Source organism: Indicator indicator, chromosome 38 (genome assembly GCF_027791375.1).
Source record: "Indicator indicator isolate 239-I01 chromosome 38, UM_Iind_1.1, whole genome shotgun sequence".
In the NCBI taxonomy this organism is placed as follows: domain Eukaryota; kingdom Metazoa; phylum Chordata; class Aves; order Piciformes; family Indicatoridae; genus Indicator; species Indicator indicator.
Genome location: NC_072047.1, coordinates 4,794,306 through 4,808,171, shown reverse-complemented (window position 1 = coordinate 4,808,171; position 13,866 = coordinate 4,794,306). Strand labels below are relative to the sequence as shown.

The 13,866-nt window shown below is 45.3% G+C and overlaps 1 protein-coding gene across 3 annotated transcripts in view; it reads right to left on the bottom strand.

Moving 5' to 3' along the window:
* Nucleotides 1-12,680, bottom strand: part of PPP2R2A (protein phosphatase 2 regulatory subunit Balpha) — a 32,823-nt gene extending 20,143 nt beyond the window's left edge. The window contains exons 1-3 of one of the 3 annotated variants that reach the window (XM_054396703.1): nt 12,667-12,680; nt 9,949-10,007; nt 5,902-5,976 (exon numbers count right to left, since the gene is read on the bottom strand). In XM_054396703.1, the coding sequence (XP_054252678.1) occupies nt 5,902-5,976; nt 9,949-10,007; nt 12,667-12,680 (148 nt within the window). Of the gene's footprint in view, nt 1-5,901; nt 5,977-6,584; nt 6,622-8,367; nt 8,385-9,948; nt 10,008-12,666 lie in introns of those variants that run through there. The other 2 variants (XM_054396705.1, XM_054396704.1) reach the window with 2 other exon arrangements.
* Between the last annotated feature and the right edge of the window lie 1,186 nt (nt 12,681-13,866).

Genomic DNA, 13,866 nt, shown 5'->3' with positions numbered 1-13,866 from the left:
TTCCTGAAAGACAATGTTCTCAACTAGTTTAGATCAAGTATTGCTGTGTGCCCAGGTGGTCAAGGCCACCAGTATCCTGGCCTGGATCAGCAATGGTGGGGCCAGCAGGACCAGGGCAGGAATTGTCCCCCTGGACCGGGCACTGGTGAGGCTGCCTCTCAAGTATTTACAGAGCAGTCTGATAACTGTTGTCTCCATTCACATTCACCACCCATGTGCCCACCTCTACCAAGACCTTTCACTCAGTTCAATCATTTCTTCATAAGGCTAAGCCTCAGTTTCACCCTGCAAACCCTGTGCACAGTTAAGGCACTGCATGCTATAGAGCACTGAAAACAGGAAAAAGACCCCTCAGGCAGTTGTAAAAGCATCTCATACTAATAACATTGCTGTGGAAGCATGGTGCTTCCTGAAGAACAAGGAACAGTAGCTTTAGCTTGATTCCACCAGCAGCTGATGGTTTTACTACAGGAGCTACAGCACACAGCAGATTTAATTGTATGCAGCCCTCAGCAGCACCTAAATCAAAGCAGGCCCAACTCTACAGTACCCAAAGGCAAGACAACCCATTGGTTTAGGTGAAGTCAGAACTCCAAACAAGGGATCAATTCTTCAAATCATATTAAGAACATTAAGACTTGACAAGAGTAGATGATCATTTGGCAGATTCTTTTTGAAGTGCTTTACAGGGAAGTGATCAGTCAGTAATCCACCTCTCATTTAAGTGGTGCTCTTTCCTACAACAGCTTCCAAGAAACTGAACTGCATTGATACCAACATAGAGCTAGGAACAGTGCTGAGCAGATATCATCTCCATGCATTGCTTATGTGGACACCAAAGGAAGAGAACCTGCTCCATGTGTGCTGCTTTAGCTGCAAAAAGTGCTCCAAAAGATGATTTACAGCACAGTGATACAAGGCATTTGTGTTTGTGAGATCTGCTGTCACACAAAATCTGCAATTGCTACCTCACAGCAGCTGGGCAGCTGCCTTACACCCCAATCCATGCTGCTCCCTACAGCACCCCTTCTTTACACCTATAGTGTTTGTATCTCCACACAGATGTACATCCAGGGATCTCATTTGACTGCAACCTAACCCAGAAAAAGAAAAACAAGACCCAAACAACTCTAGGTCCATCTACTTTCATGATCAGCACAGACTTAGAGCACCTTCAGTCTTTACATCCAACAGAAGTGATGCAGGACCTCTGGCAAGCATTAGTGTACCACATCAGACCTTCAACCATCTCACTCTGCCAGTGTTTTAGTTCAGTCTCTTCAGATAATACCCCAGAGCAACACTGTCAGTGTTCCACTGCTGGCCTTCAGATAGCACCTGATCAAAGGCTAGGTCTTGAACAGAAAAGGTTTAAAGTCCTGTCTAGCAGCAGCAGAGCACCTGGAGATCAGGAACTTGTGTTGACCATACATAAAGCCTTCTAAGACACCAACCTTCTTCCAGAGGTAGGTCCTTGTATTCCCTTGAGCCACTTGATCACTCTCTACTCTATACGGGCCCAAGCACACACAGAACTCTAAGAATCAGAGCAGGGCTCAATTCAGCTGAAAAATAATCTGGTCAAAACCACAATTTTAATTTTTCAGCTGCATCAGCTTCCCAAACACATTCGTTCTGCATTTACATGAACACTTTGCTGGCAAAGTAGCAAGGAATGTTGCTAAACATGTAGCCATAGCCTAAATAGGCAAGCCAGAAGAGAACAGAAAGGAAAAACAAACAAACCCCAGGCAGACAGTAGAGCTAGGAACACCTAGCTCTTCATTCTTACTTCAGCACTGCTTCCACAAAGAGCTGCAGTTCTCACTTTAGTTCTTTCAAAACACACTCCATGATGCTACAGCTACCACAGAAACCAATTTCTAAGGTAGAAATACCCAGAGCAGAATTGTTTTAGGCAGCACCTCTAAATCTATCAGATATGAAGTTTTAAAGCTGATCAAGAGCTATAATCCACCAGGACTGCCAATGACAGCTCAGTTCCATTAATTTGTATTGTTGGAGTCTTGACCACTATAATTTCTGCATTTATGACACACAGACCTCACTCCGTTTTCCAACTGATTTTTAATTTAAGCCAAAGAGATTCAAGAACAGCAAAACATCCCATATCTTTGGATTACACTTGAAAGAAATTTAGATACAGAAATTTGACTCTTCCTTCTGCCAAGTGATTAAAACAAAATTGATTCAATTTATTCTAAAGTACAAACTCAGTTCATTAAGCAAGCCTCTAGTTTTCAGAGACAGTTTAAACTCAATTCTTGGTTGTTTCCAACTGGAGTTGCAATTATGCCACTTCTTGGAGAACAGAATGGCGTAAAAGTCTTAAAATGAAGCAATTGCTGCAGAAAATCCTTGTCATCCTTGCCTGTGACCACTCCCATAAAGGAAGCTTCTCCTATGAAAACAGAGCCATGTCTGCTCTCCAGTGCTTCTGGACAGTTAAGTCTTACTTGCACTGAAACAGTTCCAGCACAAAAGGAAAAAAAATCCAAGCACTACAAGATGCTTAGCAAGGGCAATGACTCCGTGTTCCGCTGGAGAAGTCCTGGCTAATCCAATGTCCTGGCTCTGAATTCTCCAGAATACACAAAACAAGTTAAACACAGACATTGCAGGACTGGGCTCCAGTAAGACAAACAGAAAATTAAGAGGGGAGGAAGACTTCTGCTGAGCAGAGAATCAGCTGTTTCAGAAACAAGAGCACAAGCTACCACACCCTTGCCTTTACCCAGGGGACTCCTGAATCACAAAAAGGCAAACATTTGCCATCAGTTAAAATTAAGGGCCCAAATTATAATGACGCTGACACTCAAATTTCCATTTATAACCCAATTTCTGTGCTTAACTTTGGGATCCAAGAGAGCGAGGTCACAGCTTACACCAAGCTTAGCAAAAGAAGAGAAGCTATTCCTCTGCTCCTCACATTTGTACTCCAAGTCAGAAGAGCTCTGCCACGGCAGAACAGCACAGGCAGGCCCCAGGAACAGACTCACCGCCGTCTCCTCTTCTTGAGCTGTCCCCCCTCTTTCCCTTCCACCCTCACTAGCTCCACAAGAAAGGCACATCCATTCATCACACAGTGCTTAGAAAGCCAGAAAATCAAAGCCTGTATGTCAGAGTTCATGTTTCAGCCAAAGCCACCAAATATTGACTTTGCAATAGCCAGCCAGGCCAGCCTGAGCACCCACAGCAGTACTGGTTCTACAGGAGAGGTTACAAGGGTCAGAGCTGACCTGCAAGATGCTTACAAGCCTTCTCAGGAGACCTTTTCCAAGTTGCTGCCACTGTTACGATATCAATTTTTTTCCCCCTCCATCAGCCCTGTTTCATGGACAACCTTGTGGAGAGGCCACAGGGTTCACACTCTGCTGATCAGTGCAATTAACTGGATGATGTCCCGTTCTTGGTCAACAATTCCCAGTTCAGCCTAAGCCCGCTTTCCAACACAAACATTGCAACACTGCACTGCCAAGGGGAAGAAAACAGAAAGTGAAACCTCTCGTTTCCTTCAGGTTTGTATTCCTCACTTTGGTTTTCAGTGAAGTTTCAGCATTCCACAAGTTCTCTTGAAGTTTGGCCTCTACAGCCTCTCAAAACACGAAAATCCACACCCTGGGTATGACCACACAAAAACTGTCACTGTCCTCGGGCATGACCCTAGTCAGAGCCCACACTCGTCAGCTTGCAGACCACAGTGGTTAAACAACCATCTCAGTTTCAGACAGCATGATTTTCTTCACCTTTCAGCATGTTGCCTGCCACAAGAAAGCAGGCAGAAAGGCAGGGAAGGTAGAAAAGTCCCCAGACTACACTTAGAGCCATTGTCAACTTGTCCTTGGGTATTCTGAAAGAAGACCAGCAGCACGCAAAGCTTTTTCAAGAGCCACACACAAGGCTCCGTTTCATTAAGAGTGAACCTCCAAGCCAGAAATACGACTAGAAAAGGAAAAAAGCCAACAGCTTGACACATTATTAACCCTTCCAACAGTATCACAGGAGACGTGAAGGATAGCATGGAAGCTGAAACAATTGCCTCTTAACTATCTCCAGCATGAATTGTGGGAGCTAAACACACAGGAAGAAGTGAGAATTTCAGCTCCACAATTCTATACAATCAAGTATCAAAACCAGCCTTGGAAGCTCTCTCCAAGATCTAGGCATTTAAATTTCAGGATGTCTCACACTTCTATCAAAGTTTTGGCATTTTCATCTTATGACTTATCATAAGTCAGCTACAGCTGACACTGGGGTGAAAGTTCTCTTTGAGTCACCAAATCAGAAAGCTGCACCTCCCATAAAGTCAAAAATGGACATTCTTACAAGTTTTTGGAAGCCATCCTGCCTGGCCTGCTGCAAGTGAAGCCACTTAATGCACTTACAAAAAAGTCCCCCAACCGTGGCTGCAGTCCTCGCACAAGGAAGCACAAAGCTGGTGAGTTATCTTTCCCAACACAAAGCACAAGGCTTCAGCACAGCCAACAAAGTCAAGGACAGCCTATTTCCTGACTTCTGCATGTCCAGACCCCTGTGAAAACCGCTTGACCACACATATATAGAAAGTTCATCTCTATTATGTGCATATCAGCACATCTATTTTAATGCAGAATTATTTGAAAGCAGTTGCCATACAGACAACTTCAATATCCAAACTTCATCAAGGATTTAGTTGGATATTTCATTAAAGTCAGAATTTAAAGCCTGACAAGGAAGAAAAAATTACATTTAACAGTAGTTTTGAATTCAAGCTTTGAAACATATTTCCCCAAGAACGTTAAATGAAACTTTAAAAAATTGTTACAGTTTTCTTTTTCCCTCTCCCATCTCTGAAGGCACATTGCCTGCCACATGCTGCACCTAATAAATAAAAACAAGTCACTGATGTCTACACTGACATACTGGCCTCTGGAAGTTACTGAGCGACAGGTGGAATATGGAAACAATGGAAACTGTAGTTATGGCTTTTCTAAACACAACATGAATTTCACTTATAACTCAGAGAATTCCAGACACGTACAAAAAGAAAAATGCCCAGGAATCACCTAACTGCCAAGGCCAGCTGCTTGCAAAAGCAACATTTAACTTGTGATCTTGCAGGCTCTGTTCTGCGAACAGGACTTCATGGATGAAGAAAGTTAGAAGTCAGTGGGAGTCTCCTCACAGAAGAAAACCTGCTCTCTAGCATAGCGATGCAGCAGCACAAAGTAGGATTCCTCCTATGATCCCCAAGCCCAGTAAAAGAAAATGAGAAGGACATTTCTCAACCAGTCACAACCAGAGGCAGCCATCTTAGTGTGACATGACATTTGGCACTGCCACCTTGGGAACACTGCAGGCAATTTCTAGTAATATTTCAAACAAACGCATCTTTTACTTCCCAAGTCAGCAAGCACAAATACTCAGATTTCTTCCTCTTCTTGTTAAAAGGAGCTGTAGAGATTGGGAAAATGACCTAATCTTTATCTAACACTTAGATTTTCAAAGAATACAAACATTAATTAACTCTCAGAACACCTCCCTGTGAAATGCAAGTATCACATTCCCATTCTGCAGATTAGGAAAAAAAAAAACAAATCAAAAACTGAATGACAGGAAAATCTTCACAATCCTAGAAAATTATTCCAGCAAAACACTTCTAAGAAGGACTGAATTCAGGCTGCTTAAGTGTGCAGCACAGTACACTCAAATCAGTTTCATCCCACCCTGCACCTGGGTATCCGAATGCACACAATGTCTATTTGCTTTGCTCCAGTTGCTTACAGCAGCTCTGAGGTATTTCGGTAAGATCACATCCACATCTCCCTGCCTCAGGAGTGGCTAAAAAGTCAGAAAATATTCAGTAAAAAACCACCACAACTAAAAATATATTGCTCTTACCTTCTGCTACATCATCATCCACAGCGCCTTTCACCTGAGAAAAACACCACTGAATGTCATTGCCTCCTCCAGCTCCTAAAAAAAAAAAAAAAAAAAAAACAACAAAAACCAAACACAATCAACGAAAAAAATGAGACACCACCCCCCCTTGCAGAAGCAAGCACACAATAGTCAGCAGCAGAACATCTCAACCAGCGCGGTGCACGCCCACTTCCCGAGCAGCGGGAGGCACAGTCCCAGGCCGCCCCTCCCCACCTTTTCCTTTAGGGATTGTTTTGGCATTAGCGGGACACCAGCGCTCAGCTCAGCAGCCACCGGTCACCCAGAGCTCGCTGGAGTCGCGCACATCGATCAAGCTAACTCGGGCCACACGTTTAAAGCCAACATCTTCTTGCATAGGAACCTTCTTCCTCCTTCAGAAGTCAGAACGCTCTACAGACACACACAAACTTAAGATGCACGCTTTGGAAAGCTTCAATCCTTCATCCAACGCAACCCAAGGGGCCTCCTTCGCTTACACTACACTCAACTCGACCTCCACTAAAGGCTGAAGAAAAAGAGTTTTTCCACAGTTTTAGTCTCTTCGCTGAAGTAATGAAAACATTTATGAGTCTTAAAAACAAAGGGCAGCAAATCCGAGCAGAAAAGCAAGCAAACAACGTGATGTGAACGAGCTCTACTACCATAGAAAACGGATCGCAGAGAAAACTTCAGGAACATTACTGCCCGGGCGGAAGGCAGCGATTCATTTGAACCCTGCCACCAAAACGCACCAAAAACCACCACCCATTTCTTTTGCATTTCGTGCTGAGCAAATCACTGCAGGGCTGAGCACATACAGGAAGAGGCTGAAATGGACTTTTTTTTTACAATTCTTTTGAAAGCCACTGTCAAAATGGAACTTTTCCTAAGCACAGCTCCAACAGGCTGAGCAACAGATGGCATTTACACATTAATCCAGAGCCCTGCCACAGCTCTGGGGGCAATAAGGCACAGAGAAGGGACTTCTTCATGCTTCCACACTAACTTAAGGGTGGGAAAATGTCCAAGACAAGGAAATCAGAAACCTCAAAACAATCTTTGCAAAAAAACCCGAAGTGACTCAGAATGCTGAGAGAAGTGCTGGAACACAATCAGGGTCCAATCTGCCTTTTTTTTCCTTGCCTTAATTTCTTTCCTGAAGGATTACAGCCGTGCAAAGCAGGCAGCCTAAGGAGGCAAAGGCAAGTCCAAGCACCCACTTATGTGAGGGAACGGCTTGCGGCTGCCCTGGAGAGCTCTACCTCACACCTCCCCCTACCATTCCCCAGCACATCAACAACACATCCCCTTTCCACTCTCCAGCCTCATTTGCCATTTAGCAGCTGCCACCATGGAAGCACTTGGAAGGGTACAGCTTGTAAGAAATCCCCTGCTCATTCTACTTATGACCAAAATTTTGGTTTTCATACAATTCTCTTGAACCGAGTTGGAACTTTCCCTCCCCACGATTACAACAAAAAGAGGAGGGTGGAGCATGGGCATATGGTGTGGGGAAAAAAACCAAAGCACAAACCTAGTGCAGCCCAGCCCGCTTGCTCCTACAAATGCCAGGCGCTGAAAAGACAATTAACGTGCAGAGGAGGGGGCGGAGGTATTTCCAAATTAAGAAATCTCTTGGAAAAGTAAAAAGGAGGAGGTCTTATGCATACACACTTCTAGCCTACCAAAAGCACTTCGGAATGCAAAACGGGGAGCGAGCACAGGAAGAAATAAGAAAGAAAACACAGCCGGACTTGTATTATTTAATTACACCCTGTACTTAATTTTATTCTTATTCGCAGATGCATAGAAGCTACACCCTGCAGAAGGTTGCAGTTCACTCCCGACACAAGCATGACTGCACCTCGACACCTCCCCGCGCACAGCAGCCCTGTTCTGTGCAGCCCGCACCAACTCCACCTGAGCGCACGGCTCGGACACGGACCCGATTCCTAACGTCTGTGGGGCGGAAAAGCCAGCCAGGAAAAGGAGGCGAAAGACCCACCCAGTCTGCAAGGCTCCTGCATACCCAACTTCAAAACACACCCCTTCCCCCACCAAGCCCCTCCGCCTCGCTGCTTGCCTGCTTTTGGGGTAGGCTTTTTTCTTCCCTGGGAAGGGAGGAAAAGGAATAAGGGGTGGGTGGGAGAGCAACACGACTCCCCCAAAGGGGGGGGGGATAAATCGGGAAAGCGCAGGCGAGCCGGGGGAGAGCGGGGCCGGGGCAGCGAGCGAGGCAGCGGCACGCCGGTACCCACAGCTCGAGAAAGGCAGCGGCGGGTTGCGAGGCGCTCCGCCAGCCGGGGAGAAAACCCCGGCGAGCTGAGGCAGGCGGGGCACGATGATTGACCAGTGCCCGTGGCCGGCAGGCCGCTGCCGCAGCCTCACCTGCGCCCCCCGCCCGGCGGCAGGGGCCGGTGCCCCGCGGGGGCAGCCTCCCCTTACCTGCCATGTTGGGCTGGCGATAGCGGCCGCAGCGGGTCGGGCGGTCTCGGCGCAGAGCGGCGGGGCCGCCGGTGCCGGACGAGGGGCGGCGACGGGGGGCGGATGGCGGCGGATGGCGGCGGGGGTGCGGCCGGCTCCGCTTCTGGGGCTGCCCCCACTCCGCGCCTCGCTCCGGCCCCCCCCGAACGCTCCACTTTCAAAATGGCGCCGGCCGACCTGGGGGTGACGTCACTCGGCGGGGGGGCCGGGCGGGGCGGTGCTCGAAGAGGGCGGCGTGGACGGTCCCTCACGACCCACCGTAGCGCTGGGCCGCAGAGCGGGTTCTTCACGGTTCCGTGTATGGCGAGGCTGTATGGCGGGCTGCTGCTGCTCCGCGCCCTGGGGCTGCACCCGCCGACGCTTCCTCTCCGTGTTCGGGTCGATGGCGCCGAGGGCCTTTTCCGGGGCTCGGCCCTGCAGGGGAAGCATCCTCCGAGGGCTCCGTGTCTGGCAGGACGCTCTATATTTCACCCTTTATTTCCCTCCTTCCGGGGCGTCGTTTGAGTTGTGTTTTTTTTTTTTTTTGTTGGGTTTGGGTTTTTTGGTTGGTTGGTTGTTTTGTCTGTGGGTTTGGGGGGTGGCGGTTTGTTTGGTTGGGTTTTTTTTTTTTTTTTTGGTTTTTGGTTTGGTTTGTTTTTTTGCTTCCTTCCACTCGCTCACTTCCTTCTCTTGTCATTTCCTCGCGCAGCAGTTCCTAGCTGTAGCCACAAAACCTGTTTGATGCACGTTTTCCGTCCTCTTGGATGCTTTCCATAACGTCTGCAGACTCGGTCTCTGATTTCTCCGGAGAAGCCCAGCGCTTCTGTGCCGTTCTCATTGCCATTCGTTGCATACACCCGGCCATGCTCCAAGCCATTTTTAGGCTCCATCCACCTTTCACACTGACAGTCAGCAAGAGCTGCATAGAAAGACCCAGCCGAGCCCAGCTTGGCACCACTCCTGCTGGCTAAGAGAGGACGAAGGCTCCTTTTTTAGCTCGCTGGGTCCCAGTTAAAATCTCAGCTGTAGTTAGCATAGAGGAGTTGGATAATTGATTCAGTACAATTAAAGATTTTGTGAAAGTCATCCATTTCCCTTCACAGATGTTTGTGCAAACATTTTCTTCTCAGACTGGGTATAGTTTGCTGGTCCAGACTACCCTTGGGAGATTCATGAGTTTATCCTTCAAACCCAGCACTGCCACAAACGCAACGTGCTTTGAAACAAGTCTCCTGCAATCACATGTACACCAATTTTGCATTTCCAGCTCACGCCACCCAAGCAGATGCTTTTCTTAAATGAGAGACCACGGAATTCCTAGTCTGGTACACACAAAACACAGCACTGGAAACTGAACATCCTTTAAACACACCCACAGGTTCTCAAGTATGTGAAAGTAAACACCAGAAAACTGCCACCAACTGCTTTGGACACATGCTGATGTACCTCTACATCCCTGATAAAAGACTGCATATGCAAATTAAAAATAGAAAATCAATCTTGCAAACAATGTTTGAAAGAGCACTCAGCACACATGGGGCATTCTCAAAAACTGCAACTCACCTAGGTTTGGGAATATCTGGAACCCAGTATTTTTCTTAGTCCATTTTGAGAGCAATCCAAAACCCTAAACCCAAACACACTGCAAGTCTGAAAACCTTCACAGTCAAGACAGGCTCTCTTTGGATCGCTACGGCATTAAGGCCCTTCTCTTAACACCCAGCTCCACCTTTCCTAGAGCTGAAGAACAAATTCCTTCAGTTCTACAGATTTGTGGCTGTGTTTAGTTGATACCCAACTGGGAATGAAAATGTGATATTTCTTCCCCTCCCCCCCAAGGATTCCTTAAAAAATCCTTTCCAACCCTAGCCAGAACTGGCCTGCAACCATTTAGCAGGAAAATGTGCAACTAAACTCCAGTTCATTCATTGCCTTCTGTACAATTACTGCAGAATTTGGCCCTCATAGTAGAACAAACATTGTTTCAAGAACTTCTGCTGCATTAAAAAAAAAAAAACAGACCTGCAATTAGTTCTGTAATATAAATTAATGAAGCTTTAGTGCATACCTTATAATTAAACCTTTTCTAAGAGGGATTGTGTCTTAATATCATCATGCCAGAAGGATGGATCATAACACCAACATTTCAGGGTTTTATTTTGAACTAACTGAGCTACAGAATGTAATGAAGTATAATAAATATTTAACATTAAATCACAGCCAGGATAATTAGTAAGACATCTTGGAAATCACAGTCTTTGCTTGGGTGTTCACTTGCTTGTTAATTCAGGCAGCACAAGGATTCACGCTGGTGTGAATGGTTTGTGCAAATGAGCAGGAGCATGTTTGGCAGCTGTGGATCGCTATTGTGAGCACATCCCAGTGCCCCTCGGATTTCACTGGGGTTTAAGCGTTTGTTCAGGTGCTCAGGGCAGCCAAGAATGGTATTACATTAAATATATACACAGCCACTCACAGCACAAAGCTTTAAAGAACATTTAGCTATTGCAGTCACGCTTTAATTACTAATTCTTACTCTATGGACTAAAGAATATCTCCAGGAAAAGTGAGGAACATCCTGGGACAAGGAACCACAGAAAAACATTTCTGGTTGTTTTGTCAAAGCGCAGTGAACTTCATACAGAGTGCTTAGTTCACAGCAGTATAGATCAGGAGCTGCAGACGTGAGAACAAGTTAAAAACCAAAGTGCAAAATGCGACTGGCAGCCAGTAAAAACAGATTTATATTAAATGTCAAACCCACTGAGCAAGCAACCCAGAGAACTCCTTCGGGAACTGATCTTGGATCTGCTTTAGCTTCCCTGTAATTATTTGACCCATTAGACTAGACTATAATGAACTACAACTCCTCAGGTTAGATGCAGAGGGAGTAATTATTACCAAAATTATCACTGGAATTTAGTAAGAGCTGAGCCATCAGAGGTCACACACAGGCTGACATCAGGGCAATGCAACTCCCTACAGCTTTCTGTTCTTCATTCTATCTGCAAGTGTCTCAGCAAGAGCTTCCACTGCTTTTTGGGAGATTTCACAGCCAAAAACCTTTTGCTCCTAGAAATGTTTGCTAATATTCACATTGTGTTTCCCCAGTCTTAATTTCATATAATAGTTTCTATCTGTGTAGCCACTTAATTAACAGCCATTATCAAAACAGTTCTGAGTCACATCTTAAAACTGCTACATGGAATTTCATACTTAACAAAGGGGCAGGCAGATGCTGGCTCTGCAGTGAGTTTCAGGCAAACTCCCAAAAAAACCCACAAACTTGGCTGTGGTGCAAGTCCCAACCCATCCAGCCTCTGCATGCCACACCAACACCAGCTTTGCTCAAGCAGGGAGGCCCTCTGCACCATTTGCAGCGTGTCAGCAAGTTTTCTGTGGGCACACAGATCTTTCATTGGCTTTTTCTGTCAGAATTTAGTCAACCCAAAGTCACTTTAACTAGGTCCCACTTCTAAAGCCCTAACTGCCAGTAGCCAGAAATTTTTAGTGAAGCCTAAGGTTTAAGCATTTCCAGTTCCAGTTCCTGCCTCACTACCCTAAACTCATACACTACAAAGACATACATTGTGCCCTACTTCACTAGAGCAATTCTAAAGTCATTGGGTTTTAATCTTCAAAAGAAGAAGAAAAAAAAAATTCTAGCAGCTCTGAGCATCTGCACTGCTGAGGAAATACTCAGTGGCATAAAAGCATCATCTCTCCTGCTCTGTCATGGGGCAGTTCAGTAGAAATATTAACAATGATAAAAGCCAAAGAAGATGGTTCACAAGTATCAGTTTCCTCTGTAACTATCAGTAATTTTCTCAAGAGCCATTTCCCAAACCAGGCAAGGTGACAGCACTACCTGCTGCTCCTTGGAGTGCCCCCAGCCCCCCATCACTGTGCAAACCTGGGCAGTACAAACTCACAAATTCTGGCAAGCAGGCAGCTATTGTCATCTCAGCAGTGGAAAGTTCATTGGATTCAAGTTCTGCTATTCAAAGGGGAAGCCTCAGCCTATTCCCAGGGAAAGCCTCAGCATTTTCTTTCAGAAATTACTAAGGCCTTTTTTCCTGACTTTAGCCTGGTGAAAGCAAACAGAACAGCTAATTAGGCTTGGGAAGCATTCCATGTGTTCATTACAGCAGTAGTTTGCAAGACAAGTTTAAAACCAGATCCAAAGATGATTTGTTTAGAGCAGGTCTAAACTAAAATGATTGAGATGAGATCACAATTTGCAAAGTGTTAGTTTAATGGATTGTTTAAGCATGACTTGTGCAGGATTCATGCATTTGCATTTTGACAGGAGCTTTATTTTAAAGCAAGTGCAAAAATACAGGCAAGGATAGAGGGGAAACTAAGGCTTCTGGAACAAAAATTAAAAGATATTAAAGGTAGATGGGAAGCACCTGTTTGGAGAGCAGAAAACAAGTATTTTTCAGCTAGGAGGGTTGTTTGGGAGGGGTCTCAGTATTCTGAGGTTCAAAATGAAGAAAACAAGGATAATTTGAGATGCCTAGAAAAAATATGTTCTTATTTTTTAATCTCTCTCTTTGCTTGGTTTTGTGTTTGGTTTTTTTTTTTCTTTTCCTAAACTGTAGTTTGTTCTATTGGAGGATGAGTTCAATAAAAAAAGAGAACTGTTGTGTGAAGCTTCCAATCTTTTTGGAACTGGAGCTGCAGCCATAGGAAAAGAGATTCACAGGACCTAGATTTAGCCCCTCCTGTAACTTAGTAGCTACAATTAACACAGCATAGAGTTCAGAATAACCTGGCACTTCCTATCTTCCACCTCAGAATAGTTTGAGCATAACTTGGAGACCTGCTAGCCATAGAAGAAATGAAGTGAGGACAGTTTAGCTAAAGTAAGCACCGAGAACATAAGGCAAGGCACTCAGAAAGTGTTTTTATTCCAACCAGAACAATTAAATGCTGAACTACATCTCTGAAAGCATCCACAGCACATCCACCACCAGGCACTTTTAAGAGCAGATTAGATAACCATCTACTGGGAATAGTCTAAGTAGAGCTGCTCTCTGCGTAAAGGTAAGAGATGCCTCAGTCTTTTCCAGCCCCAGTTTTCACCACATTCTTCAGCTTGAAAACACAGCTTCTTTGTATCAGCGACAAAGACCTAGATACTCAAAAAACACTTTAAAAACTATTAAGAATTCCTTCTGCTATTAGTCTGTAGAAAGACACAATTAATGCTCCCTAGTCTCTTTGAATCCTTGAGATCAATAGAGGAAACATGTTAACACCACCAACAGCTGTAACAAGAGGTTATCTGGGAGGGAAAACCACCACTTTATGCACAGACTGAACTGATAACATGCTGCACCTCTAGGAAGCCCTGGGTGACCCTCAAGTGAAAGGAGCCTCACTCTTCACCTTCATGCAACAGATTGCAGGAAGAGGAGGAACTAAAGCAAAGACCTGCAAAGAGCCTCCAGTAGCTTCCATGTGAAAACCAGGCTG